This window comes from Ixodes scapularis, unplaced genomic scaffold, assembly GCF_016920785.2.
Source record: "Ixodes scapularis isolate PalLabHiFi unplaced genomic scaffold, ASM1692078v2 PGA_scaffold8__174_contigs__length_109621045, whole genome shotgun sequence".
Lineage (NCBI taxonomy): Eukaryota > Metazoa > Arthropoda > Arachnida > Ixodida > Ixodidae > Ixodes > Ixodes scapularis.
In genome coordinates this window covers 94,199,315-94,214,914 of record NW_024609883.1, presented here as the reverse complement: position 1 = coordinate 94,214,914, position 15,600 = coordinate 94,199,315, and the positions used below count along the sequence as shown (strand labels likewise).

Here is a 15,600-nt window from a genome sequence, read left to right as displayed (position 1 = left end):
AAATGCACAGTCCTGTATATGCGGTATTGTTACAAGTGGATTGCACTGTACAGCATGTTATATTCCTTCGTTTCAACTTCTGCATACTCTGCACACAATGCACGCGCTTTCACCAGCGACAATGATCCTCCATCCCTACTGCCGCTTCAGCATTGCCAAAGTGACCCAAAATCCTGTCGCAACTGGCAAAGCCGCTTAACAGTATGGCAACACTCTCCCGTACATTGCCCATGGCTTCTATGAAGTCGGTTCATTCGGGAAAAAGGAGCTAGGAGAATCGTGCGATTAGTCGCAGATGGGCCGAGAATGGCGGGGAGGGGTTTCCTTCTTGTCTCACCTCCAGCAAGAGCTTCCTACCTTTGGCAACGTTTCGGCGTCTTGCGAGCCTTGAGCCTACGTGCTCTGCCAAAGCAGGGCAAAAGATGGGTGCATGCTGGAGGCCAGGTGTCTGAAAAAGACGCCGTGCCATTCTCGCCGCGTCCAGGACTATGGTAAGGACGAAAGGCGTGTAAAGACGGCCGTGCACAAGAATTTGAGCCACACATTGCAGTCCTTTTTCAATGTATAATTTAACAAAAAAAAAAGTTGCTTGTGGAAAAGTTGTGTCTTACACGTGAAGGCTGACGAACCACTTCGCTTTTCTGCGGGGAAAGACCTTGAATTCTTTCTGGCCACACTGCAAAGGTGGCAAGGAGGGAACGAGATGGAAGAGGGCATGACCCGTGTTTGAAGGGGATCGAAAATTTTGGGAAAGGGGGAGGAAAGCAAAAAACCCGAAGTGTGTATGTCAGCTCCACAAACCGAGGGTAAGGGTGCCGCTAACAAATGCACTGCATCCCTCGCTAGTAACAAAAGTGCAGTAAAATCACAGGGGGGGGGGGGGGGGGGACAAACACATGAGGTACACCTTTTCCCGCATTTCCTGAATGCACTGCAAAGAAATTTGCACTTGCCTCATTGCTGAACCTACACTAAACAAATAAGGGGAGAAGTAATATTGAAATTCTATTTCCTTCTTGCATTATTTTGAATACAAAAACTGTATAAAAACAAAAGGTCCTCTAAATACCTGCATATGTATCACATGCCCTGCCAAAGTTTTCATTTCATAGCATCTAAATTACGTGTGCCTTTGGTTTTGTTCAAACACTCTTTGCAAAGTGTGCACTCAACACAGCAGCTTTCAAAGCATTTTTCCACTGAAAAAAAAAAAAAAATAAATAAAGCAGGAAACAAACTAACATTCCTTTCTGTACAAAAAAACAACAACAAAACGACTAGGGCTGAACCAGAAGACTAGAACAATAACACTTAAACCCTTCCTAAAAAAAAGTTGTCTGGAAATAAAGAAGGGGAGGGGAGGGGTTTTTTAGAAAAGAAGCGAGACTCCAACCTGCATGTCGTGCAGTATCTGCTTGGCGTCTTTGTGAATAGAAAACGCTCTGGTGCACACCTTGTATTGTTGTTCGCTAAGGCATGGCTATGTGCACCTGGCAGACTAGACCAGTGGTTCTCAAACGAGGGTCCACGGACACTTCGAAAGATTTGTGGCACGATTGCCCCGCGTCATTAGCTCCAGAGACGACGAAACAATTCAGGATATGGGGGGCGGCGGTTGTCGTGGTGGGGAGGCAACAGCGATTTTGCGCCCCCTCCCCACATTGTTTCCATTGAATTTCTGAACTGTCGGAGAGCGCAGTTGCCCCCCCCCTCCCCCTGTTCCAAGGCCACTGATTAGCCCCCATGTTTCGCAAACCCCGCATTCAATTACCTTGTCCCGTATTCCCCCAGTGCTAAAAGCCCTGTCTTCATTGCCCCCGTACCGCCCTCTTTGCACTTCAACCACCGTTGTTCTATGTCCTAACCTAATCCGTTGAGGGTCTACAAAGGCTCTTTTAAGTTAAAGAAACAAGAATAGAAGGTTAACTTGAACCGCAAAAAAACTTAGAATGACGTACAAGTGGCCCAGTGCATAAATCTCATAGAGGCATACTCGGACATAGAATTATAGGCTTTGTCCACCTAGATGGATACAAATAATTTTAGAACAGCGTAAGAAGAATGGAACTAGTGTTTGGTGCTGTATACGTAATAAGTACAGCGCCACGAGCTGCGGATTAACAGCTTTGACAGAAACGTCTGACCTGTGAATTCGCGCGTGCTTCAGAGTCGACGAAAGCTTTGGCTCAACACTTATTCATAAAAACTGTAACTTCCAATGTTTTGCCAGTGACCGATATCTTCCGTTTGTTCTCGCTTCTAACGTAGCTAGACGTGAATGCGTATAGCGTACGCCTGAAGAACGGAAAGCTTTATCCAATTATTCCTCAGTCGAATCCTGGGTATGGCACAATCGTTACACAAGCTCACATGCACACTCGCCGTCTCCTATTTAATAGGAGAATGCTCCGACCTTGCCCCCGGGGACCCAGCTACCCGGCACGGGGGTTCGCGTCTTTAGCTTATGAAACTGGGGCTTTTGAAAGCGGGGCAAAAAGGCCGGGGCGTTTGCCGCAAAAAATTTGACACGGGGCTTTTGACATCGGGTGCTCTCAAGCACCACCCCTTTGGGGTCCGCGAAGGCATTCTAGGTGTCCCAAAGTCCTGCCTCGTCAGTCGAGCCCGGCAATAAAAGTTCTTTTTTTTTAAGTGGAGAAGGAACTTTCCAATTTTCGGGTGCTCGTGTGTAGGTATATATGTCAATGAGCGAAGTCTACTTTGCACTAGCCCTTAGTTATATCTATTTATTAAATTATTATCATAATTAACCTATTCCTTCCCCTCACCACGAACAGGGCCCTCCATCATCCCCGCCGATTCACAAGGGGTCCACGAAACATCAATGGTTGTTGAGAACCACCGGACTAGACGAACGCCATGCAGATCTTCACAATCGTGCATGGCTTGCCACGGCGGGACACGCCTTTGCAACTAGCACACAACCAGATCCGTTCTCAAACTGAGCCATGGTCACACACTCAATCACTCGTACCAGATGGCCTTCCCTAACCCAGGAATACAAGCTGAAGCAACAGGCTAGTGAATCTTTGTTTTCCAACAAATATGGGGTCGCTTCCTTGTCCCAATAAACAAGACCTCCCCTCTACCATCGGAGATGTCATTCCATACCGGACGCTCGCAGCACAACCGACGTCGCGTAACCTTCACAACAAAACCCGCCGTAACGATGGCGGCTGCGGCGGTGGCAGACTCATCCAAATGGCGGTCCGACAACACCTCCGCAAAGCTGTAATACAAAAACGACGGACTGACCTCCTCTAACCAAGGAGCAAACAAGAATCACTTCAATGGCGGACCATGTAGCCCACACGTCTTTCCAAAACTCGAAGAAGCTAGAATGTTCCATCGATCCGGGACGATTGCTTCTTCTCCGTTGAACGTTTGCGCCTGCCAATCCGACGTACCCCAACGCCGCACGTCGTCGGAACAGAGTTGGCAGAACAGTCGCCTTGCAACTTCTGCGCAGTGCCACGGTACAAAAACGAGTCGGTGCGGTCGATCACGGTATGCGTGACATTCGGCGGGGGGGTGCGGCGTGAAGAAGCCGCGACTCCCCGTGCTTGAGGGTGAAGAACTCCCGCGGTGAAATGTTGTGTCGCTCGAGGGACTCGCGCAGCTTCACCGGGGGGTCCAGGTAGTACTGTGAGGGAGCCGAGAAAGTCTCTATTAGTCTAACGCCTCGACCTATCTTGTGGTGGTTAGTGTAGCGAGGAAGGAACGACAGTGGGGTGTATGCATGCGTTAGCCTGCTTCAAGTACAATCTAGATTGTGTCTTGACAGTGTGGGCATGATTGATGCTTGGGTGATGCAACAATGTGAACATGAAAATCGTGCACTTGTGGCAGAGCAACTGAAAAGCCCGCCGCCTTCTGTTCTAAAGCTATGTAAATGACTATTGTGGGCTCAAGCTAAAAGAAAGTGTCGGGCTATTCATCAAACTGTCGACTTGAGTTAGACAGGCTGGGCGAACGAAATTATAGTCTGAACCTGAAGGACCATAGCTAATATTGCATCTTAATGAATGGAACAAGACGAAAAAGGCATACATAAAAGGAGCACGGACTAAGGTATTTTCTTTGTCTTTGGAACACCTCCTCCTTAGCATCCTGTTTGCATAGGGGTGAAAACTATGTCTTCACCATTATTTTTTTTTATTATATGCAAACCAGACTTTACCGGGACTGTTTTGCAAAAGCTTGCCGGAGGTAGTTCGGAATAAATGAGGCCGATTCATTCCTAGCCCCTACAGTGCATTCCAACTGTTATTTGAGCACCTCTTACTGCTGTTTATGGACGTTCTTCAGATATTCATTGGAGCTCTGGTTTGGACATCCCTAAGACTACTTCTCCAGTTTTAATATACTGGAAACAACTTTAATTAATTTGCACAAAAACATAATTTCGCGACTTGAATTATATTGCAAAAAATGTGTCTCCCAAAAATATATTACCCCATGGTAACAAATAGGCAGCATACCACTCCCAAAGGCGAATTTTCGTGCCGGTCAAATGTTTACGAAACCTACACTTCGTAAAATTTGTGAAATTACGAGCCTGCGAAAATAAGGTTGTTTACAGTATACAGAAACAAATGCCTTGTGTATGTTGAATGGATGTCCTCTTCTGGCATGTGATATTCAGACTTCTTTAGGACGTCCCATATGGGTATGTGTGATTTGCCAGGCAGCTTTAAACTAGCTTCCTCTGGACTACATCGAGGGTAACACAATATTTTCCACCTCCGCACGCGCAACAAGTGGTACAGATTAGTTCTGGCCCATATTCCAACCGTGTCAAGACGACTTGAAAGCGAGCGCACCTCATTGGCCAGGGTGAAGGTTCCCCAATGCACGGCCAGGCTGGCCCTGCTCCGAACGTCCTTGTGAATGAGCACTGCCTCCTCCGGATTCACGTGCTGGTACTTCATGAACCACCTGCATGCGCACGCAAATGAAATTACTCTCAAAAATAAACTAACCCACACGAGAATGCTTAATATCCGTGATAAGGCGCGATGCAGAGAATGCGACTTGCCCACCAAATTTAGCAGAAAAAAGATACTCAACTAAATTTTGGGGGAAAATCCAAATTGGTGCGACTGACACACCAATTCAATTTCCAGTGGTAAAACATGAACTGGTGTATAATGATACACTACATCAATTCAATTTCTTCTCTAGATTTAGTGAGAAAACTTCAATTGGTGTATAATTCAATTCAGAATTTTCTGCTAGCGAGGGAGCGATCCGTTACACTTCGAGTTAAATTTTTCTCAAGCATTTCTTCGTGAAACTTCAGCCTTAAACACAGTCTGCCATCTAGCCATCGAGGCAAGACTTCTTTTGTGCCGAAACAGGGGGGGATCCAACCTGGGTTCGTAGGCCCCGATGGGGATGGCAGCCAGGTCAAAGGGACCGTAAGCTTGGCCGATCTGCTTGAAGACGTCGCAGTAGCCCGTATCCCCGGCAAAGAAGAAGCGGTACTGGCTGCTCATCACGCACCAGCTGCCCCACAGCACCTGTGGCCATGGTCAGAGAAGGGACAGAAGTTGCAGCGAGCACAAAAGGGGGAGGAACATTAACTCACTCTCACTGCAAGATCCGTATTGTTTTCTAGTTCAAGAAATTTAGACTTAATTAGTTGTCCTCCCCTCTTTACGGCTTTCTCGAGTCGTGGTGGTATAGGGGGACGTCGATTGAGTGGGACGTGTCGATCGGCTTTTGACCCCACAAGTTGAAACTTTTCGTGGAGGTTCAAATGGATATGTAAATGGATGATAACGGCTGCACCCTTTGTAATGGGCGGCAGCGTCTGCAACCTAGCCTGAAAACAATAACAAAAACCTGGTCTCCCCTTCCAAGCCAATGTGTTTTTCTAACTATCACCAGGTCGTGAAGATGATCGCCAGGCAGACCTTAATTTGGGTATCGGGCAAAAAAACTAAGAACACCACCCCCCGCCTCCTCTGCCCGGCGAGGGAGTCGCCAATTTTCCTCCGGCCAAACCTTGTCGGCATCGCCTAGCACCCGACCCCCTGGGGGCAGGGTTGAGACTTTGGGCCGGAGCCACGCCCGGGAGGGGGTCCCAATTCTCCTCTTTCCCGCCTGTCTCCCAGCTGTGCTAGTTAGTAGTTGTACTTAAATCAATTTTCCCTAGATAATATCTACCAGCAATCTAATCTCCTCTCGTTGCCTCTACTTTTTTATAATCCACTCTTCCATCATCTCAAACGAAGTTAAGGGCCACCGATACGTTTGTCGCCCCTTCAGGAAGGGCAGGACTAAGCTCCTTACATTTTAAATCACGCGCTCAATTGTTTCCGTCTCCTCCTTACATACAGTGTAGACCGCATATAACGTATGTCGCGGGAGTCGCGAAAATCCGCACTATAAGCGGTACCGCGCTATAACCAAAACATCAATTTTTCAGGCCAAAATGCATGCCATCAGACAACTTACCTTTGTAAAAGAATATATTTTATGTTAGATGAAAAATAAAGCTTAGTTTGAGGAAAGTCTTTATTTCACCAGACTAGTACACTTCTCTCTCAAGTGTGTCACACATTTTGAAAGAAATTAGCGACTGTTGCCTGGCGCAGCCTTTTAACGGCGTCGCGGGTTGCGGACGGACGTTGCAAGCGTTCAGGATTGCTAACCCTAATCACTTTTCTCCGGCGATGAAAACACGTGAAAATTCGCATCCTTTATACAATACGCGCCAGTAATACCTTCAACTTGAGCACAGGCACGAAATGCTCCAAATAAGAAATCCGGGCGATGTTCGAAAACACAAATGCTTAGAAAGCACCACTGTAGTCAAAGTAAACCAACACGACGACAAGGGCCTTTCTGCCATGTCGTCGTGATCATAGCGACACACAACGAAAATTCACAGTCAAGGATAGCGCTTTTACGCGGAACGATGAGCTTCTACCACGCCGTCTACATCAACGATCAAAACCGACGCCATGTTTACGGATAGAAGCAGCCGGCCGGCCGGCCCGCGACCGGCATGCAACGCGCGCGAACGCTTCTCCTCGATCTGCCATTGGTCTGTCGTTGCGGTTGTTTCCAACGCAGCGGAGGGGCGGAGGGACGCACGCACGTGAACGACACGTGCATGCGTCGCTCCGTCGCTATGGCAACTGAAGCCTCTCTCTTTGCTTCTCCCCGCTTCTTCGAGAAACCTCCTTGCCCCGCGAGTGCCCCTTGCAGCCTTGCGACTCGCGCCGCTCGCGCTGTTATCTAATGTCGCACAGGGAAGCATGCTCTCTGCGTCGGTCAGTCGGCGCGGTCGCCGGGCTGCTCCGAAAACCGCACTATAACCGGTATTTCCCTTCGCGCGCCTGCATTTTAAGCGGTATGTAATTACATGGACTTCTATGGGAGGCGAACTGGTGGTTTAAAAAAGCTGCGTTATACCCGGTCTTGCACTATAAGCGGTTACGTTGTAAGTGGTCTATACTGTACTGTGCACATTGTATATCTGTGTCCTCAAATTTGGCCCTATACGTTTTTGTTCTTACCTCGCCTCAAACACCAGAGCGCAGAACCTCCTTCTTTATTTCTTGCTTTAGTGACCAATCGTTACAGCTGATTTCCCCTTCATTTTCTCCTCCCACATGCATCTTTCTGCCTTCACTCCATTGCCCGTCTGCAGGAATTACATATCCTAAGCTTTCGTATCCGTTTAGCACATCTTGCGAGGTTCTAGAGGGGGTGATGGCGATTAGGAACAATTTTAAAGCTAAATTAGGAACAATTTTAACGCTAAATTAGGAACAATTTTAAAGCTAAGAAAAAAACAGCTACTGGCCTCGTGAGTGATATCTTGTTGCTAAACTTTATACTAATTAAATCCTCGCCAGCCATCTAGGTCTACCGGGGCCACCAATGTCTGCCGCTGTGCCCTGCCATTCCAAGAAGCCAGACTTCATAAAAAGATGGTGAACCTTCTCGTCTATAGGCTTATTATATCAACTATATATGTCAACAACGGAAGGCTAAAACACGAGGAGGGAGAAGGGGTGTCACTGCCCACACCTTGTTGTCGTCGCTGATGGTCCGCTTGCACCAGTGCTGGGCGGGGGTGAAGACAAAGGATATGTCGTTGTCACCCCCTGCCGCCAGGTGGCCGCTCTGCCACCAGTCCAGCTCCACCACGTCCTCGCAGCCCATTTGCTCCATCCAGTGAGATAGTCCGAGAGGCACGAACCAGCGCAGGCTGTCCTCAAACCTGCAACCAGGGTCAAGGATGCCGCATCGTGTCGAGATACGTCGCAAATCTATAAAATTATTTATCAGATATTCATTTTAGCCGTCTCGCTGGCTCGGTATGCGAAGCTTTGGCCTACGAATCCACCGTAGACCTTTTGCCGAATTACCCAAGCATCGAGAAAGGTTTTGGGAACATGGTACACATGCTGCATCCACTCACTGTCAAAGATTGAATGTAAATAATAAAAACAAGGCGTTGACAAACGCGAGTGCAAAGTGCCATTTGTTTTGGGCTTCTGTTCTAGAACAGTTGCTGCTGCTGACTCCAGCAAGTGCAGCGTGTGTAACAACGCTCGTGCACACTCTTTGGTGCTTGGGTACTCTAACAATGGGTCCGTTGGCGGGTTGGAATCCCGGCTGAGGTGCCCGCAATCCGACAATGGCTCATTGTGGAGAAGGCGTCATGTAACCGAGACGTCAGCCCCACTTTGGGAGGTCTACAGGTGATCGAAACTAATTCTCAGTCTTTCGCTAGGGCTCGATAGCGACCGTCAGCAAACCGGGCGTTTGCTGTGTCTGCCTCCACCGCTGTACCACCGCCAGGGTCACGGCATACACCAGCACGACGCAAGTGTGATATCATTGGGCAGAAATCACGAAACCTCAAATGAAGATTGACACAGTATATGCCTGCCTGAAGGCGTGTTCCACGTTGGCTTGTACGTAACATGTTACGAGTAACGCGTTACTTATGCCTATAGTTACCTTTCCTATTAACGAAGTAACCACCTAACCTATAGTTAGTTTTTAAGAGTAGGAACAAGTAACTATCTTCGTTACGGTTTGATGAGATAACGAGTGACAATATTTAATTAATTCTAAGGCGGATTGTGTACGACACAAAAAAATACCCAACCTAGCGACACCTCAACTCATGCCCGTGATTTGCACTACAAGAAAACGCTGATAGACAATAAAAAGATGCACACAAGGTATCTCAGTATAGAGCCAAAGTGATCCCTGAACGAACGCATTAAAAAGCTAGAGTTATCAACGACAGCAAACATAAGTTGCGGCTACTGCTTCCTAAAAATGACGCATCCGGAGTAACGAGAAAATTGTGCGTCGCTTTCAAACTTTGCTAACGCGTTGCTCTTTAATTGCAGTAGCTAGCATTGTTAGAAGCAGTAACAAGCAGTGACGAAATGCAATACTCGTTACTTGCAAGTAAAAGGAACTCATTACTGGCCTACATTACTACAACTTAAGAGGAATGGATTATTCTTGCCGAACTAAAGGAATGTGCATTGCTTTCACTGATATGCATGAGTGCCATATAAAGACACTTAAAAACTACATTGTCAGCTTTACCTTCTGCTAGTTTGAAATATTTTCTTAGCCCTGTTTGCATGGAGAAAGAGGCAAAATTTCCCAAGGTATGTAGGATGAGTGCAAGAATTAATATAACTTGGCACTTAAAAACGCACAAAAAGAAATTTATTTAGCTGTTGTATAACTTTTTGAAGTGTCGGGAAAAAGATGCAACAAATACATAACTATGTTACCCGTTACTTGAAGTAAGTAACATTGTTTTCTCTTATTGCTTGAAAAATGTAACCGGTATGTTGCTATGTTACTGGGAGAAGTAATGTGCCGCAACTTGTAATGCGTTACTGCCAGCACTGGTAACGAGTAATTTTATTGATTTATTTTAGAATATTGCTTGCCTTGAGGTCGAGGGAGGTTGGTCGGCATTTTTTAAAAGTACAAGCACACTTGAGCATTAAGAATATTATCAAGAAAATTACACACATTTTCACTATTTACATCATCCGTGGACAGGCAGTTCCATTCGGCGATACATTTAACAGAAAAAGTTTCTAAAATAATCTTCATTGAAGCGATGAGGCAAAATAAATTTGTTGCTTTGCTCCAGCTGGGGCATTATAGAAGTTTGCACATGTAACATATCTATGAATATGCGTTATCGAAGTTTGCATATGTAACATATTTATGAATATGCGTTATCAAAGTTTGCATATGTAACATATTTATGAATATCAATAAAGCAATGACCATGTACTAATTTTAAAGAATAATTTAATTCGTCTCAACCTGATATTAATGGGCAGAAGGGTCCATGTAATTAGTTCATTTTTGAGCAACAACGAATAACGGTATTAAGTTACTTTATTTCGGTAACATGTGCACGTCTGCGGTTCCAGCCACGAAAACGGCGATGTCTGTGCACCCACCTGGCATTGAGCTGGTGCACGGTGTTGAAGTCGAGGTGGTCGTAGTGATTGTGGGAGATGACCACCGCGTCCAGCCGGGGCAGCTGTGCCACGGTGCAGGGGGCCTCCCGGAAGCGCTTGGGCCCCAGGAGCTGGGAAGGGGAGGCCCGCTCGCTCAGCATCGGGTCCGTGAGCACCGTGGCCCCGGACATCTGCACAAGGGCCGTGGAGTGGCCCAGCCAGGTGACCCGCACGCCCTCGGGTGGGGGGTCCTGGAAGCGGGGGCTCAGCACCGGCAGCACCAGGTCCAGCTCCTGGAGCGGAGGAGAAGACGCTGAGCAGGAGACACCTCCCAGATAGATGGCCATGGAGCTGAATTTTCTATGTCACTTGGCGTTTGGCTAAGATGACCCAAACATGAATCCCTGCCAAAAAATGACGCAGTGCTTACATCCAATCTGCGGTAGGTGAGATAGAAAATTCAGCATTGTTGCTTTTTAAGCCAGGTGGCGTTGGGCAGAGGACACTCCGACACGATCATACTTGTGACGTTACCGAACTATCATCATTATCACTTTTTCATTTGTGTGTCTGTGAACAACTGCCTGTAGCGGGGAAAACTGTAGTAGGACATAAGACGTGCCCATAGAAGATAAAGCGCGCTACGAGTTGTTGTACATCTAGGTGGAGGCAAGAAAACTGCGGCACACCCATGAACGAGCAGAAATCTAGCGTGTCGACAGAGCGGTACGACGAGGCTGTTTGAAAGAGCCTGTGGACATTAACATTACTATTAGGAAAGAAGGCTGTCAGACATGGATGCCTGCAATAGGTCGTCAACAGAGGGAGCAACACTGTTTAAAAGTCAAGTTATTTGCTTGAAAAAGTAAAGGATTGGATAAAATACACATATGACTGATATAGACCGGAAGCTAGAGCCGAGTCCATTGCTGACTGCTGCTGAGCATGTACTGAGATGTGGATGACACATTGTCGAGGATATCATGAGAAAAATAAGTGAAAGTTCATTTCAAGCATGCCTAGCAGCTGTGCTCAATGAATATTACTGACTATACTTCTCCAATTAAAACTTTCACATTAGGAACAAAAATGTCAGACGTGCTATAGAAAAAGACCTAGCCACTGCATAGATTTGTAACACTGGCTCCATCAAGAAACAAGTCAAGGTGCAATGCATCTCATCCAAACAAGAGTTTACTAGAGATCATTTCGCATGAAAAGCACCGACAACATTGGACACTTCAGTATCAGCTATTTCAATCTTGCAGAAGATAGGCCTCACACAAAATTCTGTGCTTGTCCAAAGTGACACAAGTAGAAAGGTTCAGTTATCAGTATATTCCTCACATGATTCCAAGTTCATTTTGGCAAAACTTGCCACAGAAGTCCTCAGCAGAACCGAAAGGAGGCTTCACCGCAAACGTTGCAACCATGTGACAAAGCCAGCTTGCAGAACAGATAAACAAGCACACCGCAAACAAAGCCACAATGTTTGAGGATAAGCCATTGCCAATGCTACAGACACGACGAAGGAAGATAACAAGGGTGGCCCACCACTGCTACAAACATTAACTATTGTGCCATAACACAAATGTCTTTTTCTAAATGCTTGTAAACCATGAGGTTGAGAAAATATTGTTCGTCTTTTTTTCTCCATCTCAGAGTTTACAAGTATCTCGTTTCCAAACCGCCTCTCCTGCACTCTCACTTCTTACATTTGTTTCTGAAGGTCTGCTGTTGCCTCTGCTTTTACACTGCTGCCTATTGACGAGGTAGCTTATTGTAGATGCATAATTCTAAAGAAAGCTTAGTGGGATGTCACCCAGACCAGGCAAGCTCAACCGGCTGTCCCAAATTCATTTGCTGTCGATCAGCGGTTGTTCAAAATGCATCCACAACAAACGCTATATAGCTCGCGAGAGTGACCCAGGCCCCACCTGCTTGGAAGGCACATTGCTGTTGTCCCTGGACAGCCCAAACTTGAAGATATTGGTGATGGTCGGAGGCCTCCACGTGGGCCATGGGTTCTGGAAGCGCCCATTCTCGGACACGGACCGCTGGAGGTCCACCCGCCCCGGGTGGAGCAGAGCGTTGCGCTTGATGGTCGGGCCGGCCGGCGTCGCAACATCCGACCCCGGCACAGGAGTCCGCACCCTAACACCAGTGAAAAACTCTTTTGAGCACCAAAGCCCAACAACAGTATGTATCTGGAACGCGTCTCTGACTGATGTGTTTGTTGTCTGCTCAATTAAAGCTCCTCGATTTCCATCCAATGAGTTATAGAAGTGTCAAGCTGTCGTCTGCAACGATCCCGGCACTGTCACGGCAGTGGAAGTAGGTGCAGCAGATGCCCGTCTGACAGTTTACGAAAAGCCTCGGCCACCACGAGCTGCGACGAAGGCGACACTCACATTCTCTCGTCGTTTCTCCTGGGAACTTTTGTAACCAACTGACAGGACCGCGACATCCGACAGCATGACACACCAGCTCTTGTGACACACTTCATTGCCACTTCGGTACCACTTTCAATGCACGGGCAATACGGAACGCTAAAAAACACATCAGCCAAAGACGCCTTCCGGCACCGTAAGGACGTCGGCCGAGGGCGTTACCTGGGCGTTCCGGGGTCGTCCGGGTCGCACCGGCTGTCGAAGGTGAACTTGTCCGACCCGGAGGAGCAGATGAGCGAGCAACGGCGGATCAGGCGCCGCTGGTCGCTGCTCACTGAGGCCTCGGAGTTGGAGTCTGAGGTCTCCGAGGGACTCGTGGTGCCGGACTTTGGATGCGTCACGTCGGCCGGCTGGTCAGGCTGGCGGGCACGGGAGGCCATCTCGCGCATCCTCGGGGAGACCCCTTGCCCTGTCCTCAGCTGCAACGGCGTGTCGACCAGGGTTGTATAGATACACAAAGCTTTTCCCTCGATGTATCCATCTATATCTATTTAGGGGCACTTTCATCGTCTTACGCAGACTCCAAAGAGGAAATATTCAATAATATATGGATGAACGAACCAGTACAGATCGAATGGAATGAAGGTTACGAAACCATAAAAAAGAAAAAATCTTTGGAGACGCCAGGATTTAAACCCCGGGTCTCCCAATATCCGGTTGAATATTGACCCGAACGAATATTGGTTCGAATCTTGGTGCCACCAAAGATTGTCTTTCGGCGGCTTCATAACCTTTGTTCATTCGATCGGTATGGTTCATTCATACGCATACTTTCTAACATCTACCCTTTTACAGATAGACGGAAACTCCTTCCCTCTCTCTCTCTACCCATCTGCTGATAGGTAGATGGATAGAGAGAGGGGAAAAGAAGCAACCGGGGCCCACTTCTGTCGGCGATTGCCTCCTCACTTCCTTATGGCTGATTGGCCGTGCGGCAGGTAAGCCTAAGGTCTGTTGCAGGTTAAGAATAGAGGGAGGAGCCCCGCCCACAAAGCACTCTGCCTGCCATGACTGGTAGTTACTGCCTCTTCTCTCACCTCCTCTCCAGCATTCATTCTGCTAAAGTGGAAAGAGTGGATAACTTTGTGGGAGCTGCTTGCCCTGCATTTCTTATGCTGCAACGGACAGATATGAGTGACAGAAGTTTTTTGGAGTTGACGGTTAAAACAAATATGAAAAAAAAAAAAAAAAAAATATATATATATATATATGTCTAGAATATTACCCGGAAGGGTACGATGGCGGAAATCACACAGTGAGAAGGAAATCTTCATGAAAAAAAGTTAATATTTCATTCTCGCACACGATATTTCGTTAGCCAGATTAATTGTATTTCCCATGCTGCCGGTTGTACCATATTTAGCGAAAAAAGCGTGCTCCGGCTGCCGTACCTACCTAAAGCGACCGCCCACATGGCATTCACATGAGTCATCGACATTTTCTTTAATGTTTTTAATCTTATTTTTTTAGGTTAGAGGTTCGAACTCCCACTCAGAAACCCGCTCGAGAGAACACAAAAAGGGATGTAAACTGTATGTTCCGGATACGATACACATTATTTCAGATGAAAGCGAAGGACCTCAAGATAATGTGACAAACCATTAAGTCAGTTTTCATAGTTTTCAAGTCGCTCTTGCTCGACTGTACGGGACGCAAGCGCGACGGTACAACGGTCAGCCGGAAATCGGCATGGCAAGGCGACGACGTCGCGGGAGCGAAACACGATGGATTTCGCTCACTGCGCAATGCCGAACGGCCGAACGCGGACAGTACTTCTCCGACCTAATCCCCAAATCGAAACCACACCAAACACGGTCGCGGACGGGGGAAACGATCACTATTTTTATTACAGATCTCCCAAACCGCAAGGCTCGCAAATTTTGTCATTTTGTTTTGTTTACTAGAACGCTCGCTTGCACCGCTATCTCTCGGCGCCCCTTTCTTTTGCGTGTGTTTAGTTTTTGGCCGTGTGTATTTTGGATCTTTATTTTTTAAGGGTTACGCGCGCGTGACGCCTTTGAGATGTTCGTCGCGCGTGAACGCGAGTGCGGACGCGGGACACAGTTTTACGGTTAGATCGTGCGATTCAAAATCGTGTGTAGGATTAATTTAACGCAAGTCAAGCCTCAAATCCGTGCACAAACCTCGTTGGGGAAGACATTCCTCCAAGCAGTGGATGCAGCGGCCGTCGAGATCCGAGATACTTTTAGCATCGGCTGCTATCTATAGAGTGGAGACGCCAGTGCTGACGATGCTCGGATGAATGAATGGACCAATGAACACGGTTGAACCCCGAGGTTTAGGCCGCGGCTCGCGCCACCTATGCAAACTCTTCGCTATCTGCTCTCGAGTCTCGATGCGCTCGGGGTTTTCACCCCCCTGGAATGAGATGACATCAGATCTTCCATTTAGCAGCTGCGCACAGTGGTGAAATGCGACATGCAGTGAGTTTAACTGGGTAAACGACACAGCGTTCTATTGGCTCTGTGAACACAGGGCAGTTTTAACTGCACCATTTCCGTTGCAGTAGCTGTAGTTTTGGTTAGAGAGCGGTCCGCGAACCAGATGAGACCGATGAGACCTTGGTTTGGAGAGAAAAGAAACTGCACCATGAAGGACTGTGTACGAAGTCACGAACAATAAATCTCCTGTCGCAA

The 15,600-nt window shown here is 47.4% G+C and overlaps 1 protein-coding gene across 1 annotated transcript; it reads right to left on the bottom strand.

Annotated features, from left to right (window-relative positions):
* Positions 1–328: 328 nt before the first annotated feature.
* Positions 329–15,322, bottom strand: LOC8051171 (N-acyl-phosphatidylethanolamine-hydrolyzing phospholipase D). The gene is made up of 8 exons (XM_002435425.5): positions 15,088–15,322; positions 13,106–13,362; positions 12,431–12,647; positions 10,494–10,786; positions 8,065–8,257; positions 5,392–5,540; positions 4,842–4,956; positions 329–3,661 (listed from the first exon to the last, which is right to left on the bottom strand). Exons 1-8 carry the CDS (start codon positions 15,154–15,156, stop codon positions 3,521–3,523), a joined length of 1,434 nt encoding a protein of 477 aa, XP_002435470.2. The 5' UTR covers positions 15,157–15,322; the 3' UTR covers positions 329–3,520.
* Between the last annotated feature and the right edge of the window lie 278 nt (positions 15,323–15,600).

Coding starts and splice junctions, on each gene's coding strand:
- LOC8051171 (XM_002435425.5), bottom strand. CDS start 15,156: ATGCTAAAAGTATCTCGGATCTCGACGGCCGCTGCATCCACTGCTTGG. Junction 8,258..10,493: donor GTGCACCAGCTCAATGCCAG/GTGGGTGCACAG, acceptor CCCTGGTTGCAG/GTTTGAGGACAGCCTGCGCT. Junction 5,541..8,064: donor CCATCAGCGACGACAACAAG/GTGTGGGCAGTG, acceptor CCATGGCCACAG/GTGCTGTGGGGCAGCTGGTG.